The 16,355-nt window shown below is 41.1% G+C and overlaps 1 protein-coding gene across 2 annotated transcripts; it reads right to left on the bottom strand.

The window, feature by feature from the left end:
• Window positions 1–6,930: 6,930 nt before the first annotated feature.
• On the bottom strand, window positions 6,931–15,936 carry cfhl3 (complement factor H like 3). 2 transcript variants are annotated; one of them, XM_079891389.1, is made up of 14 exons: window positions 15,803–15,936; window positions 15,499–15,666; window positions 15,303–15,408; window positions 15,125–15,201; window positions 12,922–13,104; window positions 12,238–12,420; window positions 11,985–12,158; window positions 11,720–11,895; window positions 10,295–10,487; window positions 9,941–10,120; window positions 7,961–8,137; window positions 7,677–7,859; window positions 7,543–7,586; window positions 6,931–7,286 (listed from the first exon to the last, which is right to left on the bottom strand). In XM_079891389.1, the coding sequence occupies exons 1-13, from the start codon at window positions 15,876–15,878 to the stop codon at window positions 7,567–7,569; spliced, it is 1,896 nt and encodes a 631-aa protein (XP_079747515.1). In that variant the 5' UTR covers window positions 15,879–15,936; the 3' UTR covers window positions 6,931–7,286; window positions 7,543–7,566. The 2 variants fall into 2 exon arrangements, with proteins under 2 accessions (XP_079747515.1, XP_079747516.1); XM_079891390.1 differs by lacking the exon at window positions 11,720–11,895 and having other exon boundaries at window positions 10,295–10,486.
• Window positions 15,937–16,355: the final 419 nt, after the last annotated feature.

Below are 16,355 nucleotides of genomic sequence, written 5' to 3'. Positions count from 1 at the left end.
CCATATTGCAGCGCAGAACATTACCTCAGCCAGTGTACCACATTTACAGCATTAACCAAGGAGCAAATGGTTTGTTGGATTAAAGACAATAAACGCTGCTGGAAATGTGCACGATCCCATATGGCCAAAGACTGTGACCTAAAGAGGCCTTGCTACCTTTGTCAAGCTAAGCACCTCTCCGTGCTTCACGACATCAACCAAAGGAAGGGTGAGGTCACCAATGGAAACAGTAGTCTTTACAACTCCACCACAGAGACTCTCTATCTAGACCAACCTCGCTGCGGTGGGAAAGTATTCCTGAAAGTTGTTAAGGTTACCATCCATTACCAGCAGAAAGTTTTGGATACCTTTGCTGTACTCGATGATGGCTCAGAACGAACCATTCTTCTTGCCACAGCTGCACAGCACCTTGGTTTGAAGGGTAAGCCAGAACAACTGAATTTACGGACAGTGCATCAAGACATCAGGACATTGCCTGGCACTTCTGTAACCTTCAGCATATCCACCCCAAGTAACCCCAGGGAAAGGTTCATTATTCAGGGGGCCTTTACTGCAGACCAATTCGGACTGGCAGAGTATACCTACCCAGTGAGTACCCTGCAGGAGAAGTACCGACACCTCAGAGGTATACCCATAGCACCTCTGGTCAAAGCTCGTCCCCTACTGCTTATTGGTTCAGATCACACTGAGCTCATCACCCCAATTGAACCAGTGCGACTGGGTCCACCCGGAGGTCCCGCCGCAGTCAGAACACGCCTTGGCTGGACCTTGCAAGGCCCCTCCAAACATCTCCAGGATCAACTCTCAGTCTCGCAGTGTCTGTTTACATCTAACTGCTCACCATCTGCAGAGCTGTACCGCCAAGTTGAACGGTTATGGCAGTTAGATATTCTGCCTTATCGCAGTGAAAAGACGATAGTAAGGTCACAACAAGACCAAGAAGCGCTGAATATGCTGGAGACACAGACAGTGCGGGTGAAAGTAGAAGGAGTTGACCGATACACCACACCACTTCTGAGAGTTAAGACCATGCCTCTGCTACAAGCTCCGAAGGAAGCAGTGATGTGTCACCTCCGTAACATCGAACGCCGATTAGCCAAAGACCCGCCTTTAGCTAACAAGTACCAGGAAGAGATTCAAAAATTGGAGAATGCTGGTTATGTCACTAAAATTACTCCTCAAGAAGCCGCTCTGTATACGGAATCCTGGTATTTGCCCCACCATATTGTAACCCACAACGGAAAACACAGAGTGGTATTCAATTGCTCGTACACCTACAAGGGGGAAAATCTAAACAAGCAGCTGTTACCTGGACCTACATTGGGCCCCTCTCTTCTTGGAGTGTTAATTCGCTTCAGAGAACATCAAGTCGCCATCAGTGGAGACATCAAAGGAATGTTCCACCAGGTCCGACTGCTTCCCCAAGATAAACCCCTTCTGCGGTTCTTATGGCGGGACCTACAGTCTGAAAACCCACCAGATGTGTACGAGTGGCGGGTCCTTCCATTTGGCACAACCTGTAGCCCCTGTTGTGCGACATTTGCAGTTCAGCGACACGTTTTCACTCATAGCCAGCAGGGTGATAAGATGCGACAGTCAGTTGAACGGTGCTTTTATGTCGACAACTGTTTACAGAGCACTGCATCTCCAGTTGAGGCCCGTGAGTTGATCGATGGATTAAGGTCCCTGCTGGCGCCGGGCGGGTTTGAAATCCGTCAATGGGCGAGCAACAAAGCCTCAGTGGTTAACCATCTCCCAAAAGAGGCCAGATCAGAGAACACAGAGTTGTGGATTTCTCAAAATCAATTAGATCCACAAGAAATGACCCTGGGATTAAGCTGGCATTGCATACCAGACACACTCCATTACCGTCATCGCTTGCTCTCCTATCATGAAGTCACAATGAGAAACATCTACAGAGTCCTCGCCAGTCAGTATGACCCTCTGGGCTACATAATCCCCTTCACCACCAGGGCTAAAGTGCTAGTGCGGCAGTTATGGGTAAAGGAACGAGAATGGGACGACCCCCTTCTCCCTTCTGAACAGCTTAAGGCCTGGCAAAGATGGGAAACAGAACTAGAGCACCTACCATTGATCACCATGCCTCGGTGTTATGTATCAGCTGCACTAGATGTTCCAGAGGCAGAACGAGAACTCCACATATTCTGTGATGCCTCTGAGGCAGTCTACGGGTCAGTAGCATACCTTCGTACTGACTACCAAGGACAGGTTGAGTTGGCGTTCATCCATGCCAGATCTAGAGTAGCTCCGAAAAGGCAACAATCAGTACCTAGACTTGAGCTCTGCGCCGCTCTCACTGGAGCACAGTTAGCCAAGCTACTCCATAATGAGCTCTCATTAGAGATCAGGAATACATTCTTGTGGAGTGACTCAACAACAGTACTCACCTGGCTGACATCAGAATCCTGCAGATTTAAAGTTTTTGTAGGAACCAGAGTATCTGAGATACAAGAACTTACTGAAGGTCACTGCTGGCGCTATGTAGATTCAGGAAACAATGTCGCTGATGACATTACACGTGGCAAAACCCTGCTCGAGTTATCCCAACCCACTAGATGGAGTAAGGGGCCAGAATTTCTCTACCTACCACCTGAATCATGGCCAGAAAGTCCTGCCATCGGTATAAATGAGGACCCCACTGAGCTCCGTGCTACAAAATTTTGTGGCCTCACTTCAGTTGATCCAGGATTATCACTGCCAGATCCTAAGCAGTTCTCAACCTTTGAGGAACTCCTAGAGGTTACTTGCAGGTCCATGCACGGGGCGGCGGGGAAAATTGATGAGCCGAGAGCATTGGAGTACGAACAGGCTGAGAGAAGCTTATTGAGACAAGTCCAGTTAGACAGTTTCCCCACAGAGTATCATGCTCTCAAAACTGGTAAGCCTATCCCTTCATCCAGCCGTTTACTCACATTATCACCGGAGCTGGATGAAACAACTGCACTCATCCACGTGGGAGGACGTCTGCGCCGAGCCACCCACTTAAGCTACAATACAGTGCATCCAATCGTCTTAGACCCAAAGCACCCTATCACTCACCTTCTGATAAAGAAATACGATACCAAACTCTGCCACCCTGGTCCAGAAAGGGTCTTCGCAGAAATGAGAAGATATTACTGGATCCTCCGAGGAAGAGAGGCAATACGCCGCCATCAGCGTACCTGTGTTGAATGCCAAAGATGGAGGGCTAAACCGAACATTCCAAAGATGGCAGAACTCCCTCCCGCCAGACTCCGCCTCATGAAACCAGCCTTCTATTCTACAGGGGTGGATTGCTTCGGCCCATTCCTGATAAAACGAGGGAGGAGTAATGAAAAGAGGTGGGGAATAGTATTCAAATGCATGACTACCCGCTGTGTTCACTTGGATTTGCTGAGTAACATGGACACAGACTCATTTTTAATGGCTCTGCGGCGCATGGTCGCTCGACGTGGGACCCCCGCTGAAATCCTGGCGGATCAGGGCACCAATTTCCGAGGCGGTGATAAAGAGTTACAGACAGCTTTCACTGCCATGAGCCCACATCTCCAAACCCAGTTAGCAAATCAGAAGATCCAGTTTAACTACAACCCCCCAAACGCCCCACATTTCGGAGGTATGTGGGAGCGTGAAATCCGCTCAGTTAAAAGTGCCCTACATACCACCGTAGGATCCCAAACTCTGACAGAGGAAGTCCTCAGAACACTTCTTGTAGAGGTTGAGGCCATACTCAATGCAAAACCACTGGGGTATGTCTCCTCTGATGTGGCGGATCCAGATCCGGTGACCCCAAACTACCTGTTGATGGGGCGGCCTGATGCATCACTGCCTCAGGTTGTCTACCCAGAATCTGAGATTCTTAGTCGGAAAAGATGGCGGCACTCACAAGTAATGGCAGATCAGTTTTGGACAAGTTTTATTAAGAATTACTTGCCCGCTCTGCAACCACGTCAAAAATGGATGAGTGACTCTGACAATCTCACACCTGGAACTGTTGTGATGATAATAGACCACCAACTCCCTCGAGGTCTGTGGCCTGTTGGCAAAGTAATAACCACATACCCTGGATCAGATGGTCGTGTTCGTTCAGCAAAGATTGAAGTAAAAAACAAACTCTACCATCGACCAGTGGCTCGTCTCATTACACTGCCTGCCATCCCAGATGATGACCCTACAACAGACTAGGAAGATGGAAAGTACATTTGCACAACAAATGTAGGGGCGGCTGTAGAAAAGGATGGTCAGTTGCGACCCCTGCTGGACACATTTATCCATTTACATCATACAGAAGGCAGTATAGCCAGAGAGTATTAGATTACATACTGATCATGCACCGATCATGCAAGCGGACAGCCAATCGGAAAGCAGCTCTGATCTAGCGGCTGCGCTAAGGAACTGTTAGTTTCGTTTTCCACTCTGTTATGGAGGGACGGTTCGTAGTTCACTTTCCTCCTAATTCCTGCCTAATTTGTGTGCGTCAATGACGAAAAGTAAGTGTTTAATTATATTGTATGTTGCTGTTATTGCTGCGTAAGATTATTCAATGGTATTGAGAATATTGTTTTATGTGTAAGTGAAGAGATACGCAGCAGGCTGCGGCCTTGCACGGACGAATGTTTTTCTAAACATGCGCGTGTAAACTCAGAGATGTAAATCAGGCCAGTTTAGCTCAGCGCTGTTAATGCGATTGCAACATATTTCTTTTAAATTAACATTACATTATCCGGAAGTGTGATTTGAGATATCTACCCATGTTTATGTAAATGTATTTAGTTTATTAAGCTCAGTCAAGTTTAATGAAGCACAGTATGTATGTATATTACATTACAATGTTATGTACTGATGTTTAAATGTGTCAAGGTGATCTTGTTTATTGTAAACTCACTTAATTTATGTATATTTCTCCTTTCTTTGTTTAGACCACACAAACTTGTATAATAAAGCCATTTAATTGGTGTTCCTGTCTCCGTGTCCTTACCGACACTCCATGGCGACGGCCAATTTTACCTAGCAACCAGTCCACCTTTACTACACTCACATTATGTCAAACACTGCCTCCGAAACTTTCGTCCGTCAAAAAAAAAAAAAAAAAAAAAAACCGGATCGGGTTTGATTTTCTGCGTTTTTCGCATCCGTAACAAGGGTTTGAATGGTGTTTTGACAGTTTAGAGCCACAGAATGACGGATACGAAAAAACGCATGCGGAAATTTCGGATTCAGTGTGCAAGGACCTTCAGCCGAACAAGGTGAGCCTGAGCGCGAAACTTCACGAAGATTGAAGCCTCTCAACACGTCTTATCTACTGTGTTCGCCACATGATGATAACTTTACAAAACAAAAAGTAATCTATACGCTTCAAAAATCACAAAATCAGTTTGCCGTGTGTGTCGTGTGTTCTGTGAAGTGACAGTGCTGCTGCTACGATCAATTATGTCAAACTTGACGTTCTTAATATGAATAAAATGCCCCAGAAAAAAATTATATAAAAAACTGAATAAAACATGTGTCTGTAATAACCATTGGCTATAAGGAGTTTACAAAATAGATATTTTAATATTTTATATTATGAAAACTAAATAGGCCAATAGAAATAATAGTTATTACGTGTGTGTTTGACTTATACAATTTTTTTCAATTTTTTCTTGTTTTTGTAGGCTTTGTACTCATCTTTAGACATTTTAACTACGCAATGTGCTAAGTATCTTTTTTAAAGTATACAGGGCATGTTTATTGGGTTAAATTTTATCTGTAAAAAATGTAGGGGGCCCAGAAATTTTGGTTTGCCCAGAATTTCTGGCGGCACCCCTGCATACAACAACTGACAAAGTAACAAGTGAAACACAAGGGCTACAAACAAGCTAAACAAGATAACAAGGGGATGTGGCTAATTAGAAACACCTGGGAAGACTAATAAACAAGAAAAACTACAAAAGACTACAAAACATGGCACAGAACAGGAACAAGTCCACACAAGACAAGGGGAACACAAGACAGGAATCGTGACAGGTGCATGTGCAATAACTGTTAAGGTTTAGTAAACAAACATTAAAGGGGGGGTGAAATGCTCATTTTCACTCAATCTCCTGTTAATCTTGAGTACCTATATAGTAGTATTGCATCCTTCATATCTCCAAAAAGTCTTTAGTTTTATTATATTTATAAAAGAAAGATAGGCTGTACCGAGTCTTTCCGGAAAAATCCGAGCATCTGGAGGCGGGCCGTGTGGGCGAAGCCAGAGCCATAGAGAGAATCCGTCGATCTGGGCTTTGTTTATAAAACATTCATCGTCGAAATGCAGGGAACAAACAGTCTACACAACTCGTTTTTGCCCCGGAAAAACAATCTGCATCCACTGTTCCTAACGCTGGGTTCTTTGGTAAGCTTTCCCTCACATCCAAAAACACACTTTGGAGACACTATGCAGCGCTGCCGATGATTTCCTGTTGAAGCGCGTTGATGTGCGCGGTCTCGCTCTCCTCTGGTCGACGTGTGCGCGGGCGAGCTTTTCCGGGAGAAATGCTCATATAAGGAGTTCCACTCTGGTCTACGTCATTAGATCCACGGTCGAAAAAAAAACAGCCGAAACTTGTACCAACCCGGAAGTAAGATTTTCGGCACAGAAATTCTCCGTTATTCGTCCAAAATATTTTTTTAAAAACTTTGGCCATGTTAAGCATGAGAATCCATCTCTTTAACACTGTAAACAACTCTGAATACATGAAACACCATTGTACCCCCCCTTTAAAAACAAGCGTTTAAACTCTTTCCAATAACGATCTGTATCTGGATTTTACAAAATTATCTTTAAAATACAGTATCCTGAAAAGGTGACTTATTTTTGCTGAGTTTGCATAAGTAAATGTTTTCCGTAAATAAAATGCATAAAATAGCCTAATATGTTGAACTAAAATCCACACCAAAGTCATTATAATTACTAACATGTTTTTAATCACAAGGGTCATTAAATTAATATTAAAAGATAATAAATACAAACAATTTCTTTAAGATTATTACGAACGGCTCAGAGACTTGCGTTGAACATCCAAATGCAGCTTTATTGGGACAAACTAGAATCATAGTTCATATAACAGGCAAAGGGTCAGACTATCTAAAAAAGCAACAGGGTTGAAAACACAGGCAAAAGTAAATAAAATAATAACACACAGGTGAAAGTAATCAAAACACTAGTTATTCTGAGCAATGGGTTATGGGAAAAGTAGTTCATGTTGAGAAAGCAGATGGAAGTAGTGTCCTCTGAGGGAGATCATGGGCACTCCAGCTGGTGGCTGTGACAGAGATAATATATAATTCTATAAGTAATATTTGTAACTGAATGAGAATGAGATACAAGCTTGAGTGTGTCTCTCCGTCTTCAAAAACATAATTACATGCTGAATTTTTACATTATTAGGCCACTGAAAATATTTAATATTCATCAGTTTGGGTTTGCAGTAGTCATTTTATATATCAACATTTAGTGCTAAAAAACATCTGAAAGTAAATACTAGAAGTCATTCTTAAAATCGAACTGGGTTACATTACCTCAACTACCACTCTAGTTTATTTTCAGTTATTTTGTGCATCACCTGAGAAAAAAAAAAAAAAACTTATTAATAAATAAATGTACAGAACACCAACATGACTAATTCAGATTGAAAATGAGAAACATTACTCACAACTTTTGTCAATCTGAAGATTCCCATTAGAACACGACACGTCCACATATGCTCTCATCCCACTTCCAGTATTCCATCCAGCCGTACAGTTAAGCCTATACGTGTTAGCATGCGTTATATAGACCTTTTCTGTAGGGAGCTGTAGATTGTACTTCTCAACTATGTCATCAATTTCACAAGGCCCTATGACAGAGACATCGTCCAGTGGAAAACAATACAAAACAATTAGAGATTTGTTTTTACAAAAAAGCGAAAGAGAATTAATTTGTAATTGAATGACTCACTCAGACATTTCGGAGGAGTCTCCCATTTTCCATCCACACACTTATAAGATTCCTGTTGCTTGTCCAGCACATAGTAAGACTGGCAAGTGTACGATACCTCTGTAATCACATCTTTTTCCGTACTGATGATGCTGTAGTCTCCATGTTGAAGATATGGAGGTGGTGGACAGATCCCACCTAAAAAAAAAAAATTACATTCATATACTGTACATTTTTGAGCAGCATTTAGTGTCCGCGATTATACTAATAAAAGTCTTGGGGCAGCATTTGACAACAAATTTCTGTGCTCCTGAATGTTTCTGGTCAAAGCATGATCTCCAGTCTCTGAGTGCAAGTGACTGTCTTTATGTGTGTGTGTGATTGCGCTTCATGCACATTAATACAGAACGGTGATTAAACTGACTGGAACTACCTGTGCTTTACGTGTTTTGAACACACATCTTCCTGCCAAATAGGGGTGCGTTTTCCCGTACGACGACGTAACTCGCTTAACTACCATAGTATGATGCATCGTTGAATAAATCAACTAGCTAGTCACGACTGTTTCCCGAAACCGTATTGTCGTAAAGTGGTCGTTCAACCATGTTGGTTTATGATGTCACGGTGGAGTAATAACTTCTTTTAATAAATCTGTTTGAGATTGAATTAATGCTAAATGGTTTGCTATAAATTACAGACATAGCATGAGGACTATTTCTCATTTTTCTCAGTTATTTTTGCTCTATTTCCAGATTCAATCATAGGCTCGTTTTTACGTAGTAGAGCACGTTCGCACATGCGCAGTCTTAAAAAATGGTGCTTTCAATCTCTTGACAAAATAAAAGACGTAAAAAAAGTAGATTGTACTGAATGTCAGCTTACTTATTTTGCTCAAGATAAGGATTTATGAAGTCCACATGTCATGCAAACTGGAAACTATGCTTTAACCACAGGTCGAGAGCGGTGGTTGGAACGAACACCGACTCGTTGAACTATGCTGATAACAACGGAACTTGCAAACATAGCTGGCTAATGATGCTTTTGGGAAACACCCCTGATCATGACTGTGAAACTCAGGCCCTGTCCACACAAACCCGGGTATTTTCAAAACCGCAGCTTTTTATATGCGGTTTGGCCGTTCGTCCACACGCAATCGCAGTATCCGGTCACTGAAACCGAACTTTTTTGAAAACTCCTTCCAGGGTGAAGATTTTTAGAAACTCAAACTCAAAAATCTTCAAAATTTTGGCTTGTAACGTCAGATCCGGAACCGGTAATAACCTTTTTTCCAGGCTTCTGATTGGCCAACATGGCTTTACAGTTAGGGTTATATCGCCACCTGTTGGTTTGGAATGCTCTTGACAGCGCTTCATAGAGTGTATTTGCTCATTTGGACGTAAATGTTTTTTTAAAAGGAGGAGGAAAAACTGTTTAAAAAAATGTACGTGTAGACTAGGCCTAAGGGTCCATTTACACGACACCATTCATTTACACGACACTGACGTTTTTAAGGCCTGTAAATGCAAACTTTTGAAAACGGGTTTCAACGTGCAAGTTTTGGAAAATGATATGGTTATTGTCTCAGTGTAAACTACAAAAATGTGAATTTGTGAAACCGGTGATGTCATGTGCAATTGCACATGCGTAGTAGATATTCAGTTTATAAAATTTTCTTTACAATCCGACATCGTCAACTACTGGCCTGGCACAATTTTGAATCGCTTTCTTGGATCAGTGTGAATGGGGATCGTTTTGAAAATACGCATGCACATGGCGTCACGCGTTTTTGTAGTTTACATCAAGACAATAACAATATAATTTTCAAAAACGTGCACACTGAAACCCGTTTTCAAATGTTTGCCAGTTGTCGTGTACATGAACAGCCAAAACGAATAAAAAGTTTTCAGTGTAAACGACCCCTATGAACTAAACAAGACATGAACGTGACAGCTGTATCATTGTATGTAAATAAATGTGAATGCAAGATTTTGTGGGACTCACTTTTGCAGACAAATGTTCCGTTCCATTTTCCATTTTGACACATCAAAGCTCCTCCTGACGTTTCATTGTACGGTATATTGCACGTATATCTCAGTATCTCAAAGTTGCTGAACACAGTTTTCTTATCTGACAGTTTCACAAATCGCAAGTCCCTTGTTGGTTGGGAACACTCAACTGTTCCTAGAGGAACAATTTAATGCAAAATATTATATGAAAAATACTATTAATTATTTATAGGATTTCAAATGTCGATGGTCATGTTCAGATGGTACTAAATTAACACATCTGATTAATACTTTGATTCTGATTTATAGAAAAGTTTCTAAATATAAACACAAAAGAATAAATTTGTACCTCCACATTGTGGATATGGGTTATTCCACCTCCCATCTGGCTGGCATTCAATTGCACGTTGGCCGTAAAATCTCATGTTGACATTAGTGCATCGAAAAACTAAGATATGCCCAGGATTATAAGGTGAAGTGATGCCTGGATGTCCAAATAGAATTTCTACATTTTTTAGTTCTTGCTCCTGACAGGTACCATCTGTATACAAAGATAACCTATTTTTTAATACTCAACAATATATTAACAGTAGTGTATGTAGTGTCTGCCTTACTTTTTTAAAATTAGAATATATATATATATATTTTTAATATAAGACACATATATCAGTTCCCATTCAGTCAGTCTCTACGAGTTACGTCAGAAACTGACGAATGGGGGTTTCGCTAGAGAGCCCTATCACCTTCGAGTTATTAGAAAACGAGCCAATGGTATGAAAATACCATGGGTCTGCAGAATTTGCATCGCAAACTCCACCTCACTCAGACTGGATACGTGCACTATTTTACTCAGATGAGTTCCTCCTGCACTGCTGATGCCATCACCAGAGTGTATGCCCGGTTGGTCAGCCCTCGTGATCGGTTAGGTGCCTCCATGTGCATGGTTCCCCGGTTGGGCAACCCCCACATGTGTATATTCCACGGTAAGTCTCCTCCGAGCACGCGTTTTCCCTCGGCAAGACCCCTCTTGCCATCTTGAGGTTGAAACATTCCACCCTGCGGGCTGGATACCTCTGAGTTCTCCATATGCATCCCGTACTCGGGTCATATGTGTATTCTAAGTCCTCCCTGCGAGTAGGCGCTGTGTCACATATTCCATCTGGGATATGCTACCCAGCGTACCTTGGTATTCTTGGCCCTTCACTTGTGCTAGCCTCACGACAAGGAGCTGGGGCTTGCGCAGGACACTGGAAGACAGCCGCATTGGCGAGATTAGATTGGGCCCCCCATTCATCAGTCTCTGACATAACTTGTAGTGACTGACTGAAAGGGAACGTCTCGTTACGTATGTAACCCTTGTTCCCTGAAGGAGGGAACGGAGACGTTACGTCCCCATGCCACTGCCGCTGTACCACTGAAACGGCCGGGGCGCAGGTCTCGGCTCCTCAGCAGGTAAAATAATGTGAGATTGCACCCGTGGCTCCTTTTATACCCACACGGTGGGGCGGAGTTCACGGTGCAAATTCCCCAGACCCATGGTATTGTCATACCATTGGCTCATTTTCTAATAACTCGAAGGTGATAGGGCTCTCCCCCCATTCGTCAGTCTCTGACGTAACATCTCCGTTCCCTCCTTCAGGGAACGAGGGTTACATACGTAACCGAGACATTATTTATCTATGGCTTGTACATGATTCTTAAAAGTATCTGAATTTATGATACAATAAAATCAAAGCAAAGCAAACAACAAAACAACATCAAACTGTAACTTTCTAGTGCAGGTCTGTATGTCTGTCCATTGGCCCTCGGAATCACAAGTGATTTGTAGAAGTTCCTCTGGTTCAAATCCAGGACGACATTTATATTCTATTCTTGAAGATATTTTATACTTTTGTTTCTGACCTCCCACAATCTCTGCATTTGGGATTTTTGGTGGGTCACACATAATTTCTAGAAAACAAACATCCACATAATCATAGAATATATATTATGTGATTTTATGAGTAGTGCAGATTTTAATACTCTACAGCAGAACATACCAGCACACAGTGGTTTCGGCCTCCATCCGTCTCGTGCACATGTGGCCTCCGCTGATATTTTACGATATCCAGACTCACAACTGTAAGATTTTTTTACATTCAAATTCAGATCTCCACGGAAGTAAAATGTTGGTAGATACACATGCTGGTTGTGTGGAACTTGACATCTTATCTCTGAAACAAGATTCACATGCTTTTAAAAATATTCAATGACTTCAGCACCAAATCCAGGAGTGTTTCTCTACATTCTTACCCTCACAAGATGGCTTGTAATCCCACTTCCCATTATTTGTGCATGTAAATGTTTCCTGGTTGTATAAGAACAGGTTTTTGACAGAGCAGATAATTTCCACTGTTTCTCCAGCTTTGAAAATGGTTTTTCGCTCTGGTATGGTTCTTACTGCTCCAGATTCAGTCACATCAAGTTGACAAGTTACTGTAAAGACATCATAATGCAAAACTGAGTTAAGAAAAAGGTCAAGTATGCCAAAAATGGTTGGCAAACTCTAATTCGATGTTGCTTACTGTTTTATGAATACTGCATATTCAGACATATTACTATCTGACACACTGCTTAGTGAATGTTCGTATTGTATTCATACTGCACACAAGCATACTACTTGATCCTACTTTATTAATGGTCGAAAAGTATGTTCATCATCAAATGCTTATTTGGCTTCCAAAAACAATAATTAGGAAAAATTAGTTTACACAAAATAAAAAATACTACCAGTTTTGTACAGCAAAAAAAGTGTCTATTAGGGGTTATAATATACTCTACTAGCATATCACAATTCATTATAGCAACACTAATTATCTGTACCAATGGTCTACGGATGAAAATGATTTTGGAATTCTAGTATTAGTTATCTCCTCATGAAATGTGCAAGTACATCAAGCAGTGATCTTGAATAAAGCAAGAGACTGTGGAATTAACCTATGCACTGTGGAACAGGTCCGCTCCAAACGCCATTCTCCATACAATGAATGACACTACTTCCATCTAGCTTTTTCTCAGAAGACACACACTCAAAATGTATAACATCGCCATAAGTTCCTTCCCGTCTGTTCCCTGATGCAGTCACATCCCCATCTGTGCGAATTACAGGGCATCTCACCTCTAGGAAAACAAATAATCTGATTTAGGCTGAGTTTCCTGATAAATCGCTCTACAGTGTATGTCAAATGTTACTTTAACATTGGAGCAATGCCTGTTTCCCAAACCAGCATGTAGACCGCTAACCATTAAGTACAACTCAAGTGCATCAGTAACAGGAGATGTCAGATCCACTAAGATCCCAATTTTCATAAATTTCTCTGTGATTTTATCTCTCCAACACAAAAATGTAGCTCTTCTTCTTTGCAGTGACAGACTCCATGTCACAGTTACATGGAGGTCTAAGCACTTTTGACTTCCACTATGCAATATGCAATATGTGACTGCCATGCTACGTGTAAAGACCAATTCACACTGCACCGACAGACGCTGACCAACGTGGACAATCACCAGATTACAGTATGTCATTTCTCAGACATTCCACAACCCGACAAAAGCCGATTCAATATGTTCAGGCCGCAAAAACAAGCACAGACATTTATTATTAAATTCACATACATGTAACAATTTAAATGATTCAAAAACTAATCATCACACTTTGACTTCATTTAGTTGCATATTAAAGCTGGACTACATATCTTTGGTCCTGTTTACACCTGGTATTAAGATTTGTTTAGGTCGATTGGATCACAAGTGGACGACACTAAATAAGGGGACGGTCCACTTTCGACCACTTCCAGAGGTAGTTGAAACCGCATTCTACCGGATCTTCTCAAAACCTACTGACCTAATGAGTAAACATTAATGGACGCACACAAGTCAGAAGGGATTTAAACTTTGTCGGCTGGTGACCCAAGTTTGGTTTGAAGACGAAAAACACACCAGACACAATGTTCTCACACCATTCCTGATTTCTAACACACACTCACAGTGTTCGGCGTGGTCTTGCGTATGTCAGAGTAGAAATGAAAGCTTTTGCTCTCAGTGTGTTTTTCCGTTGTCTCCATGCGCGCTCATATGTAAATTGTGTGAGTTTGTTTACATTAGATTGAAAGATCTGAAAAAGCCCATACATTTACCCGCCCATAGACCCTCCCCTCAAAGAAATCAGGACAGAAGTCGTCAAAAGTGGACAAAAGAGACGGATCAAAACACCAGGTGTAAACGGGAATGTGTCTCCCTCGTCTACTTGTGATCCGATCGAACAAAACGCATTCTAATACCAGCTGTAAACAGGGTCATAGTGTCTATCATGTAGCCTTCTTTAAATACAGACATATTAGTTTTGTGTGCAAAATGTGGAGTAGACATAGTTTTTAAGTTGGAAAAAAAATCTTGAATATAGTGTACATTGACTTTGTCAATTTATTTTGTGTCCTTTCGAATTTGAAGTTTAACGATCAGTTGAAGTTGTAGCCTAATCTACTTTTGAGTGGCCCGATGCTCTACTCTTTTATGAGAGAACGTCTTTGCGTGCAACTTTGATGGCATTGATTCTGAGAAAACTACCACGGAGATTAAATGCAACCAGCATGTCACTAATGTTCTACATTGTGCTTTGGGAAACCTGGCAGCCCTTGTGGTGCTGTAAGCAACGTTAGCAGTTCAAGAACTTTCGTCATCGATGTAGACATGCCCCTATTTCTACACCCCCGTGGTTTTTACGAAAGTATATTTACCTGTCAAGTTAGGCAAGAGCAAATCAAGCTTGCCATATGAGTTTTATTTCCCTCCACCAACAAAAGAAGCTGTATCAATGCTCAATGTCTGCGATCTTGAACATTATGCATTGTGAAAACCACTACGAGTGCCTGCTGGGAATGTGCAAAATGATTGACAGGCAGAGAGCACATCAAAAGCCTTATGATTGGCTATTGGCTAAACAATCATTCTGGACGAGGCTCTTTAATGTTACTGTTTACATATAGCAAACAGTGTCATCACGTGATTTCCCAGGACAGTTATTTCAGTGATATCTTCTAGAGAGTAGATTCGTTCTCTATGTACCTTACCATAACAATCGCTTACAGCACCTTTCTGAATCAAAAGACAATAATGTAAACAGATTTTAAAGATAGCGTACCCTCACAGACAGGGATAGAATTATCCCACCCTTTCATTCTACAGTGACGTCGATTGATTCTGGTTGTCATTTCATACCTATGAACACAAATTATTTCAACTTTTTAAGTCTAAGTAGTGTCAAGTTAAACAGGACAGATTTGAACTTTATACATTAGAAAACACTTTTTCACATTTACCCTTTCTTGCAAGTATACTCCACTGTTGCTCCATAAGTATAATCTCTGCCCTCTATAAGTTTAAAATCACCATTTGCTGTTTCCCCTGGGTGACCACATTTTTTCTCTGCAGAAATCAAACAAGTTGTCCTCTGAAAGTGAACATTTGAATTAAATGAGAAAAACTGATGTGGTCACCATATTGAATTTGTCTTACTTGAGCAGCTTCGTGCAATGAACGTCAGCCATTGTCCATTTTTACACTTTAATCTATAAAAGCCGATATAACCTGTCACACAGTTCACTTTCACTGTTTCATCGTCGTCATATGAAGGTTTTGATACTGGTTCTATGTTTTCATATGTAATATCCTCTCTTAGACATTCTGAGAAGTACAAACAAACATTACACAAAGATGTAATAGTAGTCAACACTCTTTAAAACCACTTAAGGTCATTGAAAAGTGTTGTAATATACATAACATGCATAAACATTCTACATGGTAAAAATTATAAACTCACCTTGACCTTGCACAAAGGTAACAGAAAATAGGAAACAGGAAAAGCAGATGATTTTTACAGGAACTCTCATTTTCATCTCATAAATGACTGTAGCTTTTGTTTTCTGGTTTTGGTCTCTGCTATGCTGGGGAGTTAAACAAGTTACCAACTTGACCAAGATAATCATTAACCTGGTCAAAATGAGGACTTTTTTTTTTTTTTTTAAATAGCCTACCAGACCACTCCATGGCCATTCACAAGCTATATTTCCATTAAAATAATAATTATTATTTATTTTTTACTGGACACCCCAGTCATTTGAAAATTCTAAAGAGAAATCAAGCTTATTGATTCACATTTTCATATCACACATCAACAGAAGAAAGCAAAGGGCAAGTTACAAAGTAATTGCTGTCTTCTCTTCTCTCTTTTTTTCACGTTCTCGTTGATTTTGACACTAAAGGCAATAAAAAGTATTGTAATGGCCTGTTTATACCAAGGACAATAACTATAAAGATAACGATAAATGTATAAATATAAATAACTATGTTCTAAAAATCATTTTTAATATTAA

This window comes from Squalius cephalus (genome assembly GCF_949319135.1).
Source record: "Squalius cephalus genome assembly, chromosome: 13".
In the NCBI taxonomy this organism is placed as follows: Eukaryota; Metazoa; Chordata; class Actinopteri; order Cypriniformes; family Leuciscidae; genus Squalius; species Squalius cephalus.
The sequence above is the reverse complement of the archived record's forward strand: the minus strand, read 5'-3'. Positions and strand labels throughout refer to the sequence as shown.

Coding starts and splice junctions, on each gene's coding strand:
- cfhl3 (XM_079891389.1), bottom strand. CDS start 15,878: ATGAAAATGAGAGTTCCTGTAAAAATCATCTGCTTTTCCTGTTTCCTA. Junction 15,409..15,498: donor CATTGCACGAAGCTGCTCAA/GTAAGACAAATT, acceptor TGATTTCTGCAG/AGAAAAAATGTGGTCACCCA. Junction 12,159..12,237: donor TTACAAGCCATCTTGTGAGG/GTAAGAATGTAG, acceptor ATCTTGTTTCAG/AGATAAGATGTCAAGTTCCA.